We start from the raw sequence: 19,183 nt of genomic DNA on the forward strand, positions 1-19,183 counted from the left end.
TAGCCTTTTCAAGAGCCGCACTCCTTTTTTTACAGCTTGGCTGTTTTTGATTAGATATTCATTAAAATCACATGACCTGGCTTATGTAATGTTTTGTAAACAAGAAGTGAAGACTGTGCAGATTAAATATGTGGAGCTTAACATACTTGGATCTGTTGAATATTTGCAGATACAAGCGCATCTATATAATGGGCCACTGCAACCATTAATTTTCACTGTACTACAGTATACCCAATATAGATGTGCATGCAAAGCAGAGATGCACTACTCTTTGTGTTACAGAAGACGTGACTGATAACAGCACTGTCCAAACTAGTGCTTTAATAAAATGAAACACAATAAGTTAAAATATGTAAAATTTTAATACGTGATTTATAACGATTATAGTACACCAAAATTGTAAACAACCCATACTTTTAAGTCTTCAATGGCTTCACACTAGAATATATTATTAACCTAAGCTTACAACAGAAAATACTAACGGCAATAGTACATGTATAACATTCATCTTGGACACCATGATACACTTGGATACAGCAGACAATGATAAGCCATAAACCTGTACAAACTGGATAAATCTGAATGACACAAATGAAACATCTCTCACCTTGATCTATCTCCTGGAATATTATATTGTAGAGGTACTGCATGGATAGTTTTACCTTTTTTCACATAAAAACTAACAGTGAGCTGTATGGAGATATATTTACGCATAAAATAGCAGTTTAACATACTAATACAAACTAACAAATTTTGAAATCTGTTCAATGGAGAAATCATCCAGTTCATCATACTGATTAAACATGTATTCTGTATCAGTTAGGTTATATCCAAGGATCACTTCTATAGTATAATATATACATGCACTACATGAAGATCAAACACATGATAATTATTATAGTTATACAGTGCTCTCTTGATTATCCGACCCATTGGGACCAATACATGTTCAGATAATCACAAAGTTCGTATAATCAAAGCCCATTCATTTATATACTAAGCCCTGTTCAAATACTCTAATAGAGCAATCATTTCTACTGTTTGGATAACCAATTATTATGGAGCACTGTAACATGTTTCATAAGAGATATGACTGAAATATACACATGATACCCAAGCGTGTGCAATGTACAAGGGTACAGTGCACGCACTATATTTCTGTGTTATCAATATTATAATAATATACTCTAGTAGATTAAACGATTAGAAATAGCATCTTAAAGAGAAGTACCTTTTTATGCTGAAAAAAGGTAAATCAAGACACACGGTAGTGTGTCGTGCGGCCCAAGAAGCCGGCGCGTAACACCCGTGAGTATATTGACAGGAAGAAAGAAAACGCAATTTTCGCACCTCCGTAGCTCTGTGCTTCCTTGATGAAACAAGACGATTTTTGCTGTGGACATGCCCCCCAACTGCAGCACTCTACATTCCAAATTTGAGCGAAATCGCTTCGCGCGTTCCCGAGATATGCGACTTCAAAAATTGGCTGAGTTTCTTCGTTTTCTTCTTCTTCTTCTTCTTATTTTTCTTTTTCTTGTCGCACACTTACAAAAACTGCTATAAAAGTCGAAAGCGTTATCCGATTGCCTTGAAATTTGGCACACAGAAGGGGGATATAAAGGCGCATCTCGGTACCAACTTTGGCTGGAATACCATAAACAGACAAAGAGTTATGAGCAATTATGCACGAAAAATAACACCAATATGTTGTCACGTCTACAGGGTAAACCGCGTATGGGAAGAAGCTGAAAATCGGTGGGTGAATAGGTTAACTATTGAACCTCAAACCTTTTGTGGTTTGAAAGAAATCGAGCTAAAAACCAGGAAGATACAGCGAAAAAATCAACAGTGTGTAACAATTACGCAATCGAGATTAGCTAATTTTTAATATTTTTATTTTATTATTATTATTATGCTTGCCACGCCTACCAGGTAAACCGCTTGGGGTAATGCTTTCAAAATCGCTGTACAGATGGAATTATCATCTTAGAAAGGCTCTTCAATGGTGTAGAAGAATCAGACTTAAAGCCACGGAGTTATAACACGAAATCCAACTTGGTGTAGCAAGTGCGAGATCGAGATACTCTAATAGAGCAGTCATCCTAATAGAGCAGTCACCTTGAACAGAATTCAAGAGATCAGTTAGAAATAAGTAACCTGTATAGAGATCAGCTACAAACAAATCACCCTGTAGAGAGTTCAGCTACAAACAATTCACCCTGTTAAAACATCAGTTAGAAGAAGATTTCTTGTAGAGAGTTCAGATACAAACAAATCACCCTGTTGAAAGATCAGCTAGAAGATGTCACCTTGTAGATAGTTCAGTTACAAAGAAACCACCATGTAGAGAATTCAGCTACAAACTAGTGACCCTGTAGATACATCAGCTAGAAGAAGTTACCTTGTAGAGAGTTCAGCTACAAAGAAATCATTCTGTAAAGAGCTCAGCTGCAAACAAATCACCTATACAGAATTCAGCTACAAACAAATCACCCTGTAGAGAGATCAGCTAGAAGAAGTTACCTTGTAGATAGTTCAGCTACAAACAAATCATCCTGTAGAGAGATCAGCTAGAAGAAGTTACCTTGTAGATAGTTCAGCTACAAACAATTCACCCTGTACAGAGCTCAGTTAAAAGAGGTTTCCTTGTAAAAAGTTCAGCTACAAACAAATCACCCTGTAGAGAGATAAGTAAGAAGAAGTTACCTTGTAGATCGTTCTGCTACAAACAATTCACCCTGTAAAGAGATCAGCTAGAAGAAGTTACCTTGTAGAGAGTTCAGCTACAAAGAAACCATCATGTAGAGAATTCAGCCGCAAACAAATCATGTATAGAGAGTTCAGCTACAAACAAATCTCCCTGTAGAGAGATCAGCTAGAAGAAGTTTCCTTGTAGAGAGTTCTGCTACAAACAAATCACCCTGTAGAAAGATCAGCTAGAAGAAATCACCTCGTAGAGAGTTCAGCTTCAAAGAAACAATCATGTGAGAGTTCAGGTACAAACAAATTGTCCTGTAGAGAGATCAGCTAGAAGAAGTTACCTTGTAGAGAGTTCAGCTACAAAGAAACCATCATGTAGATAGTTCAGGTACAAACAAATCACCCTGTAGAAAGATCAGCTATAGAAGAAATCACCTTGTAGAGAGTTCAGCTACAAAGAATCTATCGTGTAGAGAGTTTAACTACAAACAAATCACCCTGTAGAAAGATCAGCTATAGAAGAAATCACCTTGTAGAGAGTTCAGCTACAAAGAAACCATCATGTAGAGAGTTCAGCTGCAAACAAATCGGCCTGTAGAGAGATCAGCTAGAAGAAATTACCTTGTAGAGAGTTCAGCTACAAAGAAACAATCATGTAGAGAGTTCAGCTGCAAACAAATCACCTGTAGAGAGTTCAGCTAGAAACAAGTCACCCTGTAGAGAGATCAGCTAGAAACAAGTCACCTTGTAGAGAGTTCAGCTAGAAGAAGTAACATTGTAGAGCTACAAAGAAGCTACCATGTAGAGTTCAGCTGCAAACAAATCACCCTGTAGAGAACTCAGCTACAAACAAATCGCCCTGTAGAAAGATTAGCTAGAAGAAGTTACCTTATAGGGAGTTCAGCTATGAACAGATCACCCTGTAGAGAGTTCAGCTACAAACAAATCACCCTGTAGAGAGTTAAGTTACAAAGAAACCACCATGTAGAGAGTTCAGCTGCAAAAAAAATCAATCACTCTGTAGAGAGTTCAGCTAGAAGAAGTCACCTTGTAGAGAGTTAAGCTGCAAATAAATCACCCTGTAGAGAATTCAGCTACAAACAAATCACCCTGTAGAAAGATCAGCTAGAAGAAGTTACCTTGTAGAGAGTTCAGCTACAAAGAAACCACCATGTAGAGAGTTCAGCTGCAAACAAATCACCTGTAGAGAGTTCAGCTAGAAACAAGTCACCCTGTAGAGAGATCAGCTAAAAACAAGTCACCCTGTAGAGAGTTCAGCTAGAAGAAGTCACATTGTAGAGAGTTCAGCTACAAAGAAACTACCACGTAGAGAATCCAGCTGCAAACAAATCATCCTGTAGAGAGTTCAGCTAGAAGAAGTCACATTGTAGAGAGTTCAGCTACAAAGAAACTACCACGTAGAGAATCCAGCTGCAAACAAATCATCCTGTAGAGAGTTCAGCTAGAAGAAGTCACCTTTTAGAGAGTTCAGCTACAAAGCAACCACCATGTAAAGAGTTCAGCTGCAAAAAACTCAATTACCTTGTAGAAAGATCGGCTAGAAGAAGTTACCTTGTAGAGAGTTCAGCTACAAAGAAACCACCACGTAGAGAGTTCAGCTGCAAACAAATCACCTGTAGAGAGTTCAGCTAGAAACAAGTCACCCTGTAGAGAGTTCAGCTAGAAGAAGTCACATTGTAGAGAGTTCAGCTACAATGAAACTCCCATGTAGAGAGTTCAGCTGCAAACAAATCACCCTGTAGAGAACTCAGCTACAAACAAATATGCAGTGAAAAAGATCAGCTAGAAGAAGTTACCTTGTAGAGAGTTCAGCTACAACGAAACCACCATGTAGAGAGTTCAGCTACAAACAAATCACCTGTAGAGAGTTCAGCTAGAAACAAGTCACCCTGTAGAGAGATCAGCTAGAAACAAGTCACCTTGTAGAGAGTTCAGCTAGAAGAAGTCACATTGTAGAGAGTTCAGCTACATAGAAACCACCATTTAGAGAGTTCAGCTGCAAACAAATCACCCAGTAGAAAGTTCAGCTATGAACAGATCACCCTGTTGAGAGTTCAGTTAGAAACAAGGAATCCTGTAGAGAGATCACCTAGAAGTATCGCCTTGTAGAGTTCAGCTACAAACAAATCACCTGTAGAGAGTTCAGCTACAAACAAATCACCCTGTAGAGAGATCAGCTAGAAGAAGTTACCTTGTAGGGATTTCAGCTACAAACAAATCACCCTGTAGAGAGTTCAGCTACAAAGAAACTATTCTGTAAAGAGCTCAGCTGCAAACAAATCACTTGTACAGAATTAAGCTACAAACAAATCGCCCTGTAGAGAGATCAGCTAGAAGAAATTACCTTGTAGATAGTTCAGCTACAAACAAATCACCCTGTAGAAAGATCAGTTAGAAGAAGTTACCTTGGAGAAAGTTCAGCTACAAAGAAACCATTTTGTAAAGAGCTCAGCTGCAAACAAATCACCTGTACAGAATTCAACTACGAACAAATCACCCTGTAGAGATCAGCTATAAGAAGTTACCTTGTAGATAGTTCAGCTACAAACAAACCTCCCTGTAGAGAGATCAGCTAGAAGAAATTACCTTGTAGAGAGTTCAGCTACAAAGAAACCACCATGTAGAGAGTTCAGCTGCAAAGAAATCACCCTGTAGAAAATTCTGCCAGAAACAAATTGCCCTGTAGAAAGATCAGTTAGAAGAAGTTACCTTTTAGAGAGTTCAGCTACAAAGAAACCATTCTGTAAAGAGCTCAGCTGCAAACAAATCACCTATACAAAATTCAGCTACAAACACATCACCCTGTAGAGAGATCAGCTAGAAGAAGTTACTTTGTAGATCGTTCAGCTACAAACAATTCACCCTGTAGAGAGAGCAATTAGAAGAAGTCACCTTGTAGAGTGTTCAGTTACAAAGAAACCACCATGGAGATTTCTGTAATCAATATATGTGACCGGATTTGCGAAAATGGGTCTTCCACACACATCCAATTCCGTAAATGTTGGAGACCATAACTCAGTGTTCAAGTAACATATTAACCTGAACATTTCACCATGTATTCAGCTATAGTGGTGCTCACCACTGCCCAAATATCAAGGCAATAGCTCTTTCCAATCTGAAGTTATCAATTGTCAAAGTTGGCAAATTGGACCCCTTTTCGCAAATCCGGTCACATATGTATTATACAGTATATATAATTTGTACATTTACTGATAAAATATTTAAAGTACATCTACTTCATCTTTTCTTCTTCCTGTAGTAAAGAAAAAAACATAGGTTAAAAAAGTCCCAAAGCTGGCCATAGGCCGGCTTTGGGGTATACAAATACAAAAAGAAATGAAATCTAATCCAAAACAGCCAAGCTGTAAAAAAAGTGTGCGGCCCTCAGAAAGGCTATGGTGAAAAAAGATGTGAAATCCAAGGTGGCGGCCAAGAAATGGCTGTGATGGTAGGTTAGTGGTAAAAATTTTAATAACGACAATTCAGGTGAATTTTTGTGAAGCGGCACAAAAATTCACCTGAATTGTCATTATTAAAATTTTTACCACTAACCTACCATCACAGCCATTTCTTGGCCGCCACCTTGGATTTCACATCTTTTTTCACCATAGCCTTTCTGAGGGCCGCACACTTTTTTTACAGCTTGGCTGTTTTGGATTAGATTTATTTGTCTAGTGAATTTGGTGGTTATGACTTTTGATCAACGGAACATGAATTGATCCTGAATATATATATAATATCCATGAAGGAGATAGGATTTTACTGACGATGCTCTCAACTGCCCAGGTAAAGAATACTTTAGAATAGTGAGCCAATTTAGATGTTTGTGAAGCTACACCATACATGGTAACTATAGCCACAGCATATGACTTACACCACAGTTTGCTTTGGTTTATACAACAGCATGTCACTTTTGATCCTCACCACAGGGGTACCATACATATCCCTACATTATATCTATAGTGGCAGTGGCAGATCCAACCCCCCATCCATCCCCCAAAAGCCACTCAAATACCATAATAGAACAGTCAACACACATAACAATAACACTATTGAGAATTCTGTTATAACTACTGTAGCTGAACTGAACCCTAGATCAATGTAGTCCACATAGAAAGCAGTATGGAATATTTGTGCATAAACCACCAGTGGAATTTCTAGACTCTCTGATTTGGTAAGGCCAAGAGCCAAAAAAAGGTAACTGCCTGCTCACAATGGCAGCTTTCCACCAATTATCACTCTACATCAAAATTTTTAGTTCTGAAACATATGAAATAGCTTTAGCTTCTGGGGGGGGGGGCTATGCCCTCAGACTTCATGCTCCATATACCTACTACCCTGGTGCACCCCTCCTTGCCAAACCTTGGATCCAACCCTGAGTAGTTACCTATAATAAATCCAATTGCTATGTCGTCAGTGTTTCCAGCAAGCTCACAAGTTGAGGTAAGTTCTTCTATACCACTGTGGAGAAATATATGAGTGGTTAACCAGATGCCAGACCAACCAGCCATCTGAAACTGCGTGCTATATATAGAGCAGACCAATACTGATACGACATTGGCACAAACCCTCTGAGAACTGATATTGCTACCAATTTGTATGGCAAGTAGAAACATCATTATTTGCATCTTTATCAGCTTTTAAAATGTTTAAAAGAACACAAACATATCTAGAAAGCCCTTCTATCATCTATGATAACAAAGTGGTGAGTTATGAGATGCCATTTAACATATAAATGTATCTTGATAGCTCATCAAAATGTGGAGTAATTCTTTGTGGGAGCATGTATTAATGTTTGTGGTGCCTAATTGTGGTTAGGTCACAACCTTAGGTAGCCAGGTGTAGTTGCACTGAACAATTAGCAATTTTGTGCTTTCTCTCTAAACATTATGTCGCCTTAAATATACCAAAAGAAACTTCACTTTGATATATAGATGTATGGATAGTTATAACTTATGCATACTGACTTGAAGAAATCTTTTCCTTTCATCATCAGAGCATAACTCAAACAGTAGGATGCACCAGTTGCGTATTGATAATGATTAGCCATCATTGTCTAAATAGAATAATTCAACAAATGAATGAACATATATATCTATTGTTCATCATACCAAATTCCTTTGTTTGATGCGGACCCTAGCATCATCATCAACCTAGAAACACACATGTGAAATTACTTCACAGACAACAGCTTAATCACTTACTCGTATGTAAGGGTTTTCAGAAAACTTACGACGTAGATTCCAAGGGAATTTCCCAATGTAATATGGTTTACTAGGATCATACTGTTGTAGGACATGACTGAGTTGTGGAACATTTACATATTCATCATCATCAACATGACAGTACCATTGGTATCTATGGAATGATGACAATACCACACTGTTCATGACATCTAACAACCACACCTGTCCTTGTTATCATTGTGTTTCTCTAAGGCTTTGTAATATGAACTGAACTCTATACCAGTTTTACAGCACAATCCATAGCTGTTTAATAGATAAGTAGTAACTATCGAATATGTGATAATGAAGTGTACTGCATGTGTGAATGATTGGGAATTGATTAGATCACTAAACTACTACTGCATGTAGTCTTATTATTAAGTGTACAGACGAAGTGCCATGAGTTTTGTGCATCAAAGTAGGGACCTGCTGATTATGCTCATTATTTTACCTGTTATGCTATATGTTGCACTGCTCAAAATTTTGCCTATTACAGTTAAATTAATGCTCAATATTTATACCTCAGTTCCCATGTTTTTCTAGTCAATTTGCACTTTATGGGAAAACAGTACGTTGCTGAAGCACAGACTCTAAATCTTTGCTTGATATACTCTAATACAACAGTCAGCTGTCTGATTATCCTCTGACTGTTCTATTAGAATATATTGATCTTTAATTTTCTGTGATATGTATTTAGATAAGCAGAATTTATAGTAGCTAATGCACAAGTGTTCTGCCTATTATGTTAGCATTATACTCAATGCTTTCAGGCACCTATCATGCTCATTATTATGGCAGCATAATCAGTGGGTCCCTAGCATCAAGGGTTTCAGGAAACTCTTCTGGATTTATGACAGGGCTGGTATAAGCACTATAGCCACTATAGCAGCAGGTGTAGCAGGTTTTGTTAGTTGAACACTACAGGTCGATATACTCTAATAGAACAGTCAGCCAAAATACTCTAATACAAGTCACAAAATAAATATAGCTTTAAAATGCTAAACATTTATGATTTCTGTCACCCAGATGCAATCTCAGAGATGCTATTTGATTATTTTCTTGGATGGAGGCATTACCCAGCCCATTTAGGATAGCATGTTTTACAACATTTAGAATAGTACATTTTACAAGAAAGTGGTTTGTTCACATATTTAGTGGTAACCATTACTCCCACCATTACCTGGCCTGACCAGTAAATTGCAACTTCCACTGCCCCTATTAAGAAACTGAGGCTTCAGGTTTACAAAACCTCTACCTAAGTTAGGCAATGATTTCTCACATGATATTATTCTGAACCAAAACTTGAGTAAAAAGTTTGAAAAAGTGGTTAGGCTATATCAACTCAGTACTGTATTAGAGCAGTCACTTAGCACCATTTTTTCAAAGTTCTTGCGTATGCCCCTAGAATCCTAATTGTCTTGTGTAAGATTATATCCATGCTACCTGGTCCTTTGATTTTGGTGAGCCAACATCCCAGCTCTAGTCATAGGTTATTCTGTTGTGTCGATTTTGCAGCTATATAATCATGCAGTAATCCTATAATGTATTATAATAAGCTTTAACATCCAGAGCCATCCTGTAATATCTTTTTGATATAGAATATAAGGACATATAATATATAGGATAGATGATGACGAGGTAGCAATGCCTGGAACTATTAGTGTTGGCAATTCTAAATGTTAAAACTGAGTATTATGTATAGCGGGATCTTAAAACTAACATGCTTTCATCCTGAGTGTAACTTACCGTGAATGGTCATCTTTACAAGAAGATATAATCAAGTTAAATCCTACAGTAACATTATACATTTTAGCACACATATGTAGTGTACGCATAATACCATCACACACAAATAAGTAATACCTGATCTTCTTACTATATCAGTATATGGTTTTACAGCTGATGAATTATCACTGATTATTGCCAACTGAATTGTTATACCAACATACATCAATAGCCACCTTAACCATTAGCATTATACCTCATCTTTGTCTAAAACTTGGAACCAAGTCAACATCGAAGTGAACACTCTAGTTTTGTAATTTCTCGAGCATGATTTCACAGAAAAGTATATATTATGGATGTAGTTTACATTTACTTTCTCCAATGGTTTGCCGTTAATTTTGATGGGAGCTTTTTCCAGAGGAATGGACAGAATTTTACTGCTTTTAGTAGAAGTGGACTCCACTAGTTTGCCATCCATTTGTGGTGCATCTCTAGAAGAGTTGACTACTTTCCCAAGATTGTTAACTTTGTCAATTGTACTAGACAGGTCTTCACTAAACTCCGCCATAAGTATGTCCTGCAAGATGGAGAGATGTAACATCACACACACACACATACACGCGCACGCACGCACGCACGCACGCACGCACGCACACACGCACGCACACACACAGCAAGAAGTGACAGATATAGGATTGTCAAAAATAGCACAAGGTTTTGACCAGCCAACTCCTGTAAACATTGTATCACTGCTAGTGTGTATGTATATATATATACCATGTGGTGGAGATCAAAAGCACTGCACTGTGGTATAACTGATATACCACGCTTTGTGGCTACGCTTACCATATATGGTGTAACTTTACACACATTCCGTGAAATCCTTATCTAAATGGTAAACAAGTTTCTAATAACAAGTGCCTCAATCAATCAACAATCATTCACCTGAACAAGGAGAAGGATTTTCGAAATACTCTTGTCTCTTCATAGATAACTCAGTAATTGCGACTAGGTGGACGTGGCATGACTAAAGAGTCTAAAATGTCTGATCCATCAAGGATTTCTACTGATTTCAACCTTCAACAGGTACTGTTTCACTATAAATTGCTATCTATAATCATTTAATCTACTGGGGTATAGAATTTGACAGCTATTACTCAGGATATGACTAAATATGTGCACTCTCCCTCAAGCGCTGTGCGTTCTCAGGAAGTCATGCATATATTTTAGTCATATCCCTCATAAGTGTGTTATAACTACATAGAACCACCCCAAGTTCGATGCTCTACCACTTTGACCAAATGTGATCTGTGATTTATTTTAGCCTATAAGTTGTTTATAAGGCCAGCTTAAGTGGAAAGCTGTTTACTTGCGGTTTGCATGTGGTTTACAGAAAGAATTTCAGCAAGATTTAGGTTACATCCTTACATTCAACGCATTGTAAATGATGAATGACGGCAATTGGAAGCTTCATTTAAAAGCAATACAATTCTTAAACAGGCATGGGGTGAAGTACTTCAGTGCTTGTACTTAAGGACACTTAAGTACACCTTCATGAGTACTTGTACTTATACTTAAGTTCTAAGTAATGTACTTAAGGTACTTAAAGTACTTTGAAGTACAATGAAGTCCTTTTACATATGTACAAGTGAAATAAGTTGTAGCTATACAATATAGGCTGAATTTGGCTCAAAGATAATATATTCCTGGATTGACATGGTCAGCTTTTGGTTGAAGTCACAATTGCTGCATTTACTCTGAAAACAGAATTTAAAAGGTTTCCTAGCTTCTGATTTATTTCTCTGTTGATCTTAGAAACAGTTGTACTGCTTTTGGCCTGTAAGATTTAGATGATTATTATAAGAAGCAGGCAGCTATAGCAGGTAAGAAGACAGATTATGTCCCGAATAGAAAGTCAACAACAACGAAGTACACTCACTAAGCAGGTGGATGAATACATTGAAACTGACGCAGTAACAATGGCCCAAAATCCAGCAAATAAGATAACCAAAAGAAATATCCTCTGCTTTCAAGGTTGGCAAAAAACATCCTAGGAGTACCATGATCTTCCTCTGTACCTGTCAAGAGACTCTTCAGCATTGCAGGAAAGGTATTTACTCCTGAAAGATTTCACCTTACAGATGGCAGATTTTCACAATTTTATTAGGTGCAACCAAAACTACATAAATGCAATCATGAACACTGTAAGCATAATCTGTACTTGTACTTAAATACTTTCAAAAGTACTTGTACTTTATATCTTAAAACAATGTCACGTACTTGTACTTGTACTTCAACAAATGTCAAAGTACTTGTACTTTACTTAAGTACTTTCACATGTACTTCGCCCATGCCTGTTCTTAAATGATGAGCTCTTTGTTTGATGCTAAAACCATACTGACTTGATGTGCATGGTTAGCGAGATAAACATTGAACACCAAAGGATGCATGACAGACAGACAGACAGATGAATTTCAGCTTTACTTATTATAGATATATAACAAGTACACATAACACTTCTTATTGTTTTACTGTGATTCAGTATCATGGACTACTCCAACTTGTTTCAGTACTTCTTATCGATGTGCTATGGTCTCTATTCCATTTGTGTACTTGTTTGCTGACTTTTTTGTAAATAATTATTATGATTGGTGAACCCATGCTCTGAAATGGCACCGTGCGCCCCAGTTATATCAATCATCGTCTGAAAAGTAAAGTATCCATTATGCTTTGTTGTCAGCTATGTTCAACCTGTTACATAGCATTTCAAATCAAGAACTGTTCAAAAAGCACCTCTGCAATCCCTGCATACTGAAAGAAAGGAATGGTGCCGCATGCCCCAGTTATATCAATTACTGTCTGAAAACATTACGCTTTGTTGTTGGCTATGTTTAACCCGTTACACAGCAGTATGAATCAAGAACTGCTCGATAAGCACCAAACAGCCACTATGAAAAGTACAGTCGATATCCGTTATGAAGGGAAGCCATCATGTGCTACCGTCAAATCGACACTTTTTGCTGTCAGCAAAGATGAATGGGACACAAAGGAGGACACCGGTAAGTCCATGAAGTATGCATTGTACATACTGCAATATGCCAAAAGGCACCTCTCAGGCTGAAGCAATGTCAAACAGTGAAAAACAAGCTCGTAGCCTTAGCCATTATTGAGTTACGCTTGTCTGAATGCATCAGTCAGTCAGTAGAAAAGTCTGTTAAATAATTAAAAAAAATTCCATAGCAATTTGTTGAAAGCACTTTAAGTCGATTCGAAAGCTTGTTTGGGCTTAGTTTTACATAACCTCATCCTCGACAGAGAAAATTGAGGGTGGATTTTGGGTGATGTTACTTTGTGGGCCATACCTACTCCTTTACTCACTGCATGTGTAGAGCCTGTAACTGGACACATGCGTCTTGATAAGCCATTTACAGAAGTACTGCACAGATGCAGAGAAATTCCAGTGCACAAGGCCAACTTACATTATAAAAACTATGAAATCAGTCACTCTTTGTTGATGCAAGGTCACCAACATTATGGCTAGATGTTAGTGCCACGCACCAGAAGAAATTATGCGTGCACATCAGTAGCTATGCCAAATCATGTCTTTGTTGGTATGTAATGATGTGATTACTCCCTGATCATTAGTAATGTTTAAATTTAAGCATATTCACACAATAGCACATAACAGTTGTCTTAGTATCAAGCACATTTTGCGCTGGTACAACTAGTTTTATATTACTCTATTAGGAGGGGCTCCAAAATGTATGCAAAATCAAACTGTAGGTTCTACTGCCAGCCTGAATACTATCAGAATTCTGCCTTGGGATACCCGTAAGTGCCCCCCCTTCCCCTGTTGCCAGACCGCTTTTCTCAGTACGGCTGGTCGACTAGAATTATAAGCTCCCTAGCTTTTTTGAGCAGGCACTTATAATTCTAATCAATAAGCAAGCAGGGCGCTTATAATTCTAATTGATAAGCGCCGTGCCAAGAAAAATGGTCTGGCCACGTTTGACTACTACCCCCCATAGTCTCACCAGCCAGCCTGTAATTTTTTTTCGTCATTTGGTTGGGAAAAAGGACTGTCTGGTAACATGGCCAATAGTTACTTGTGCATGCAGCAGCTTTTAACCTATGATAATTGAATGACCAGCTAATTGATTATGAATATCATTATTGTACTCTTAGTTATGGTAAAGAGTGTATTCATATGATTGTTTCTCCACAGCATTTGTTAGGTGTGCAGTTGAGCTTGAAAGGTTTAGGGCTAACCAACTCAATTTCTGGTCCATCAAAGATCTGGATTGCTGTACGACTAGCTATTGACTATGTTACCAAAGTGTCTTTTCCAACCAAACGACAAAATCAAAAAACAAAACAGGCTGGCTGGCAAGACTAGCCCTTCACCCCCCAATTGTGGACAGCTTCCTCTTCCACTGAGCCCAGCACAAACCGTCCATATATCATATTCCATCTCCTGAATCCATGCCACCTGAACCGGTCTGAAATCCTCAGACTAGCTAGTTTATTCAGTACTACACAAAAGTTTTTTGAAATTTCAACTAGAGTAGGGATCATAGCACATCGATAAAAGGTACTGAAACAAGCTGGAGTAGTGCACAATATTAAATTATAGTAAAACAATTAGTTATAGGAAAACAACAAAAATGGAAAATGGCCACATATAAGAACAGCTCTGGCTTGTTTAATTTGTATGAGAAGAGATAAGTGATGAACAGTGTAACTTGAACAAGTTATTGAGTGTGAGTGTTACTACAATGGCACCATAACTCTGTATGTCACCAGTAGGACTAGTTGGAACATGGGTCATTGAGACCTATTCAGCTATAATTAGCTTACTGGTAATGCTATATGCAATTAGTGACGTAATCACACATACGTTACTTGTTATTGTTCTATGCCATGGCTACCAATGGAGCATAATAAGACTGATATCTGGAGAACCACCTATGTTAAGCCATTACAAAAGCAATTGTGGCAAACCTATGCAGCTCTACAAGATGTTGTAGTTAATTCTACTGGTAAAAAACCATTTGACCTCTCTATTAAAATTGCATTTGGAATTGTTTGCAAATATTGCAACCTCAAAAATATTTCCCCTTGAAATAGCTATTTAGTAATCTTAGTCTGGTGCAGCCTACACTTTTCAGATCACTTAATAATGCACCTATCAATGTATTGCCCCACCCCTCCCCCTCGGGCATATATGGGGCTATAGTGGGGATTTGACACAGCCTAATGTCAAATGCCCCATAGTAGAGCAAACCTATTGTGTCAAATCCCCACTGTTGGCCCCAGTTGCAACACGGGGATTTTACTCGGGATTTGACATAGCATGGTTGGAAAGTTACAACAAAAATACTTGGGTGCTTAATGAACAATCGTCAAATGCCCTATAGTGGGACAGCAGTTTAGTGTCAATTCCCCCTGTAAAGCCCCACTTACGCTCGAGAGGGAAGGGGGGTGGTGGGGCAATACATTGATAAGTGCATAATGCACCTATCAATATTAAGCCCCACTACCCCCCTCCCAGACATACATGGGGGAATTGATCCAATTAGATCTTAAAAATGGCCCCACTAGTGGGGCATTTGACTGTTCAAAAATTTTAGCACTTGCTTGACCCTTATAAGGCCACTCCAAATATATTCTCTGTTTCCCATCCATCGCCCGCATCTAGTTACTGACAGCTCTAAATATTCCATTATTTCATATTCTTCCATTATTTTCTGGTTATTCTTGCATACTGAGAGGCTTAGTAAAAGCCATCTTGAAACAGTGTCAGCTCACGTGCCAGCAGTGCTATCGAGTTGGCACAAACTTCACGTTTGCACCATTTTTGCAACTTGAAAAGCTGAAGCATGCTTTTATGCAGCTTTTTATGGTTGTGCCAGGCAAATAATGGCTTGAAAAGCTGCCAATCTTATAATGAAATAATGGAAATGAACCGCCCGCCCGCATACAAATATGCTTGAGTCTAGGACGGGAAACAAAGAATTTATTTGGAGAGGCCTAAGCTATGCACCTCCAGCAAGAATAACCTACTTTCCCAAAGTACGGGATTTGACTACTCATCATGCCCCACAGGTGGGGAATTTGATTTTTGAAAATGTCAAATCCCCACCTTTCCCGGTAAGGCCCCTATTCGGTGATTATTAGTTTCTCATCCAGCCTTTCTAATTATCATGAAGCAGGCGGGAAGGTATTACCATTATTTTATGATATTAACACACTGATGTACAGACCTTGTCCAAATTGTCTTCCTTTCTTACTACAAACATTTCCTTCACCACTTTTCGTGATCGCCAACTGTTTTTCGACAGTCAACTGAAAGCCTGCTTTGATGAAGTCGATAGAGCACGATTGCAACTGGCACTGCAGCAATTTGCTAAGGAAAACAACAGTTCTCCTGGTGATATATAGCGCATTAATTGTAGCGTTCATCAACAAAAATTATAACAGTTTGGTATCATGTGTTCTTCTGAAAAAAATGCTCAGAGTAAATAATGGCTTACCATGCGGTAGCTTAAGAAGGATGCGGGCGGTGGATGAGAAACTAATAATCACCAAATAGAGGCCTAATAGGTGCCATAATAAGGGTTGGGCGAACTGACCATGTACGTGTGATACACTTACAGAATGAACAAACACTGATGATGATTCCGGCGACCAGTCATACGTTAGTAATACCGCCACCACTACGCATACCATCCCGGTCATGCATAGTTGTATAGTCCGTAAATATCTGTCAAACATACTTCGACCTCCCCGGCTGCCACTACAACGCTTGATTAATACTTCCTTTGACCATAGATAATACACGTAATAAGGATTGGCAACGCGCATAGCAACTATTAGACTACAACAAGTTTGATACTGAAATTTGATTGGCTGAAAACGTGGTCTCTAAATCTCGTAGAGCCACGGTCATGTCCAATAGAGACCACGCTCTGAGGCGATACGAAACACGATAATTACGCGCCTGTAACATTGGCAACGCATGGGCGTTTAAATGGCTAGTAACAGCCGTACTGAATTAGAGGGAGGTGTAATGGGCTTGTTTGTACTAATCAACACTACATTACTTGCTTACAAGCAGCTGTCGGGGCACAACAACAGCAACAATGAGTTGTAGTCGAGGGGTCCGCAACGCAGCGAAATCGCGTACGAGATTCAGAATCTTTACGGATTCACCGGAGATTCAGGGATTCCGAGGGATTCAGTCGAGATTCACTAAGATTCCCCGGGATTCATGCAGATTCGCTGAGATTCGGTGGGATTCACCCAAGATTCAGTGGGATTCACTCGAGATTCAGTGGGATTCACTCGAGATTCAGTGAGATTCACCCGAGATTCAGTTTATATTCAGTGAGATTCACCCTAGATTCAGGCAGTGAGGTTCACCCGAGATTCGAGGATTCACTGAATCAAATTTAGCCCGGCCAAAGCTCAGAGGTCGGCATTCTAGCGACTAAATATGTTCACCAGGATATATTAGTGTCAAAAGCAGCTCTATAACGGAAGTTTTGGATTCTGCTTCGCTGAAGTGTATCACAGCATCTCAAAGAATATTTATGGCTAGGGATTGTCGTGAGTGGTTTCCTGCCTCCCCAGACTGACTCTTTAGTTAGTTAAATGTACATGCATGTATACTTTCTTTATGTTTTGTACTCCCTTGCCATGCCCACCCATGCATTTTTAACCAACCCTGTCTGGTGGTCGCATGTGACCGAGGATTCCTTAATGTTAGTGTAAATGTTTGTGTCTCATATAATAATGATGGTTTTCTCTCTCTCTTCAGTTAGTGAATATAATAAGTTTGGCATTGTAGCTATGTAACTTGGACAACACTGATCAAGCAGCATGGACTCAGTAGCTAGCTAGCTCTTCATACTGACTCAGTGTGATGATTCCTTGTACCAAAATTTAACTACCGAATGTCCAGCTTATATATATATATATATATATATATATATATATAGGCTGCGACTAGAGTGCCATTAGGCAATTTGCAGTTGTAGCTGCTCGTATCATACAAGTGTAATATTTCTTGTAGCAGATGTATCATGTATATAAATATACCTCACCATTTTTAGTACATGCCATGGAGATGGCTAAGTTGGACTGAGATTCAGAATAAAACTATGCACTATATGCATCTATACACTGACATCAAGATCATGCATGACAAGTAATCATGCCATGTGTACACTAACATAACATATTAACTGTAAGGATTTCACTTTTCATTTACAGTTTTTACAAAACCATTTTTGTCCTGGTACAATATTGTTATCAGTGCCTATGCACTCAAAGTGAAACCATTCTTTACACGTCATTTGGCCACATCACCATTTCCTTTTTCTTGTCATTTGGTGACCTACAGTAACACTAGAATACACTTGTTTTCACAATCTTTGATTGAAGCACTCTTCTCTCCCTGATAGTCAGAAATAGGGCCATTCTTTTAGTCTCAAGGCAAGTAAGTAAGTGTTCTCTCATCAAGCCTTGATTGTACACAATTGATGATAGATCTTTTCCATGGGCAATACTGGTAATATAAGCGGCTGCAAACAGTCCACAATCATTGTCTCCAGATTGTTTGTTAACATTAGCAATTCCAATGGTAAAATACTTGTTCTTGGTAAACACAAGTTGCGATAGCAGTAATCTTGTATATATATATATTTGTTAATGTACAAACACAATCATGAGTATATTCGTACATATGTAGTTAGCTACTTATTTACAAATTTATATAATTGTTAAATAAATCAAGAGATGGAGCTTGGATAATATGATAATCTAGTTGTGTGCTCATGGAGCAAAGAGTACTTAGAATCATATAGAATAACATCAGCACTATCAGCATTTCCACTAGCTGATGCTACTACCCAATGATTACGGTTTACCAAAAGTATCTGCAACGATGTAGATCCTGTGGGCATTGGTGTCATTTTCTGTAAATCTTGCTTGCAAAGAATGAATATGAGGAAATTGGCACTTCAACCTTGACTGTTAGCTTGACTGATAGCTAGGTATTATTGAAAAAACACAACATGGCATGCAATTCAGTCCTCAATTTAGTCTCAACACTATTAAGCCTGTTGATTTTATTCAAGGATTAGGCTTTTAACCTAGCTTGACAAAACCTCTTGATGAAACGTGGATTTAACACGATTTAACTGACAGCAAAGTTTTGTCCTCCATACGCGTCCATACGCGAAGTGGTTTGTTTTCTATGTGCCTGTCATCATTTAGTCTGCCTTCCACACCTCGCTCCGAGCTGCCCTCGCATCTGTCCAAGTCCTGAGCCAAATCCACTGCAGCTTCAGACATCGAGCTAGCACTGATCGAATAACCAACTATTGTACAACACAGTCAACACATGAGCTATTGCCAGCTATCACAACGTACCAGTGTTAACAACAGACAAAGGTGAGCTCTTGCGTTAGCCAAGTCAGTGCAACGACACGAGGTAACACCTACAGCTA

General features: G+C 38.4%; 1 protein-coding gene across 1 annotated transcript; it reads right to left on the reverse strand.

Annotated features, from left to right (window-relative positions):
- Nucleotides 1–348: 348 nt before the first annotated feature.
- Nucleotides 349–16,817, reverse strand: LOC136254319 (beta-1,3-N-acetylglucosaminyltransferase manic fringe-like). The gene is made up of 12 exons (XM_066046994.1): nt 16,326–16,817; nt 9,928–10,248; nt 9,810–9,873; nt 9,693–9,735; nt 8,130–8,210; nt 7,926–8,079; nt 7,833–7,874; nt 7,689–7,777; nt 7,109–7,182; nt 749–843; nt 608–690; nt 349–559 (listed from the first exon to the last, which is right to left on the reverse strand). The coding sequence occupies exons 1-12, from the start codon at nt 16,533–16,535 to the stop codon at nt 505–507; spliced, it is 1,311 nt and encodes a 436-aa protein (XP_065903066.1). The 5' UTR covers nt 16,536–16,817; the 3' UTR covers nt 349–504.
- Nucleotides 16,818–19,183: the final 2,366 nt, after the last annotated feature.

The sequence above is a fragment of the Dysidea avara genome, chromosome 4 (assembly GCF_963678975.1).
Source record: "Dysidea avara chromosome 4, odDysAvar1.4, whole genome shotgun sequence".
In the NCBI taxonomy this organism is placed as follows: domain Eukaryota; kingdom Metazoa; phylum Porifera; class Demospongiae; order Dictyoceratida; family Dysideidae; genus Dysidea; species Dysidea avara.

Excerpts from the sequence above, each read along its gene's own strand:
- LOC136254319 (XM_066046994.1), bottom strand. The coding sequence starts at position 16,535 with ATGCGCGTTGCCAATCCTTATTACGTGTATTATCTATGGTCAAAGGAA. Across the intron at positions 10,249-16,325 it reads CATCAGTGTTTGTTCATTCT|GACATACTTATGGCGGAGTT; the intron begins GTAAGTGTATCA and ends TCCATCTTGCAG. Across the intron at positions 8,080-8,129 it reads CACAATGATAACAAGGACAG|ATACCAATGGTACTGTCATG; the intron begins GTGTGGTTGTTA and ends ATCATTCCATAG.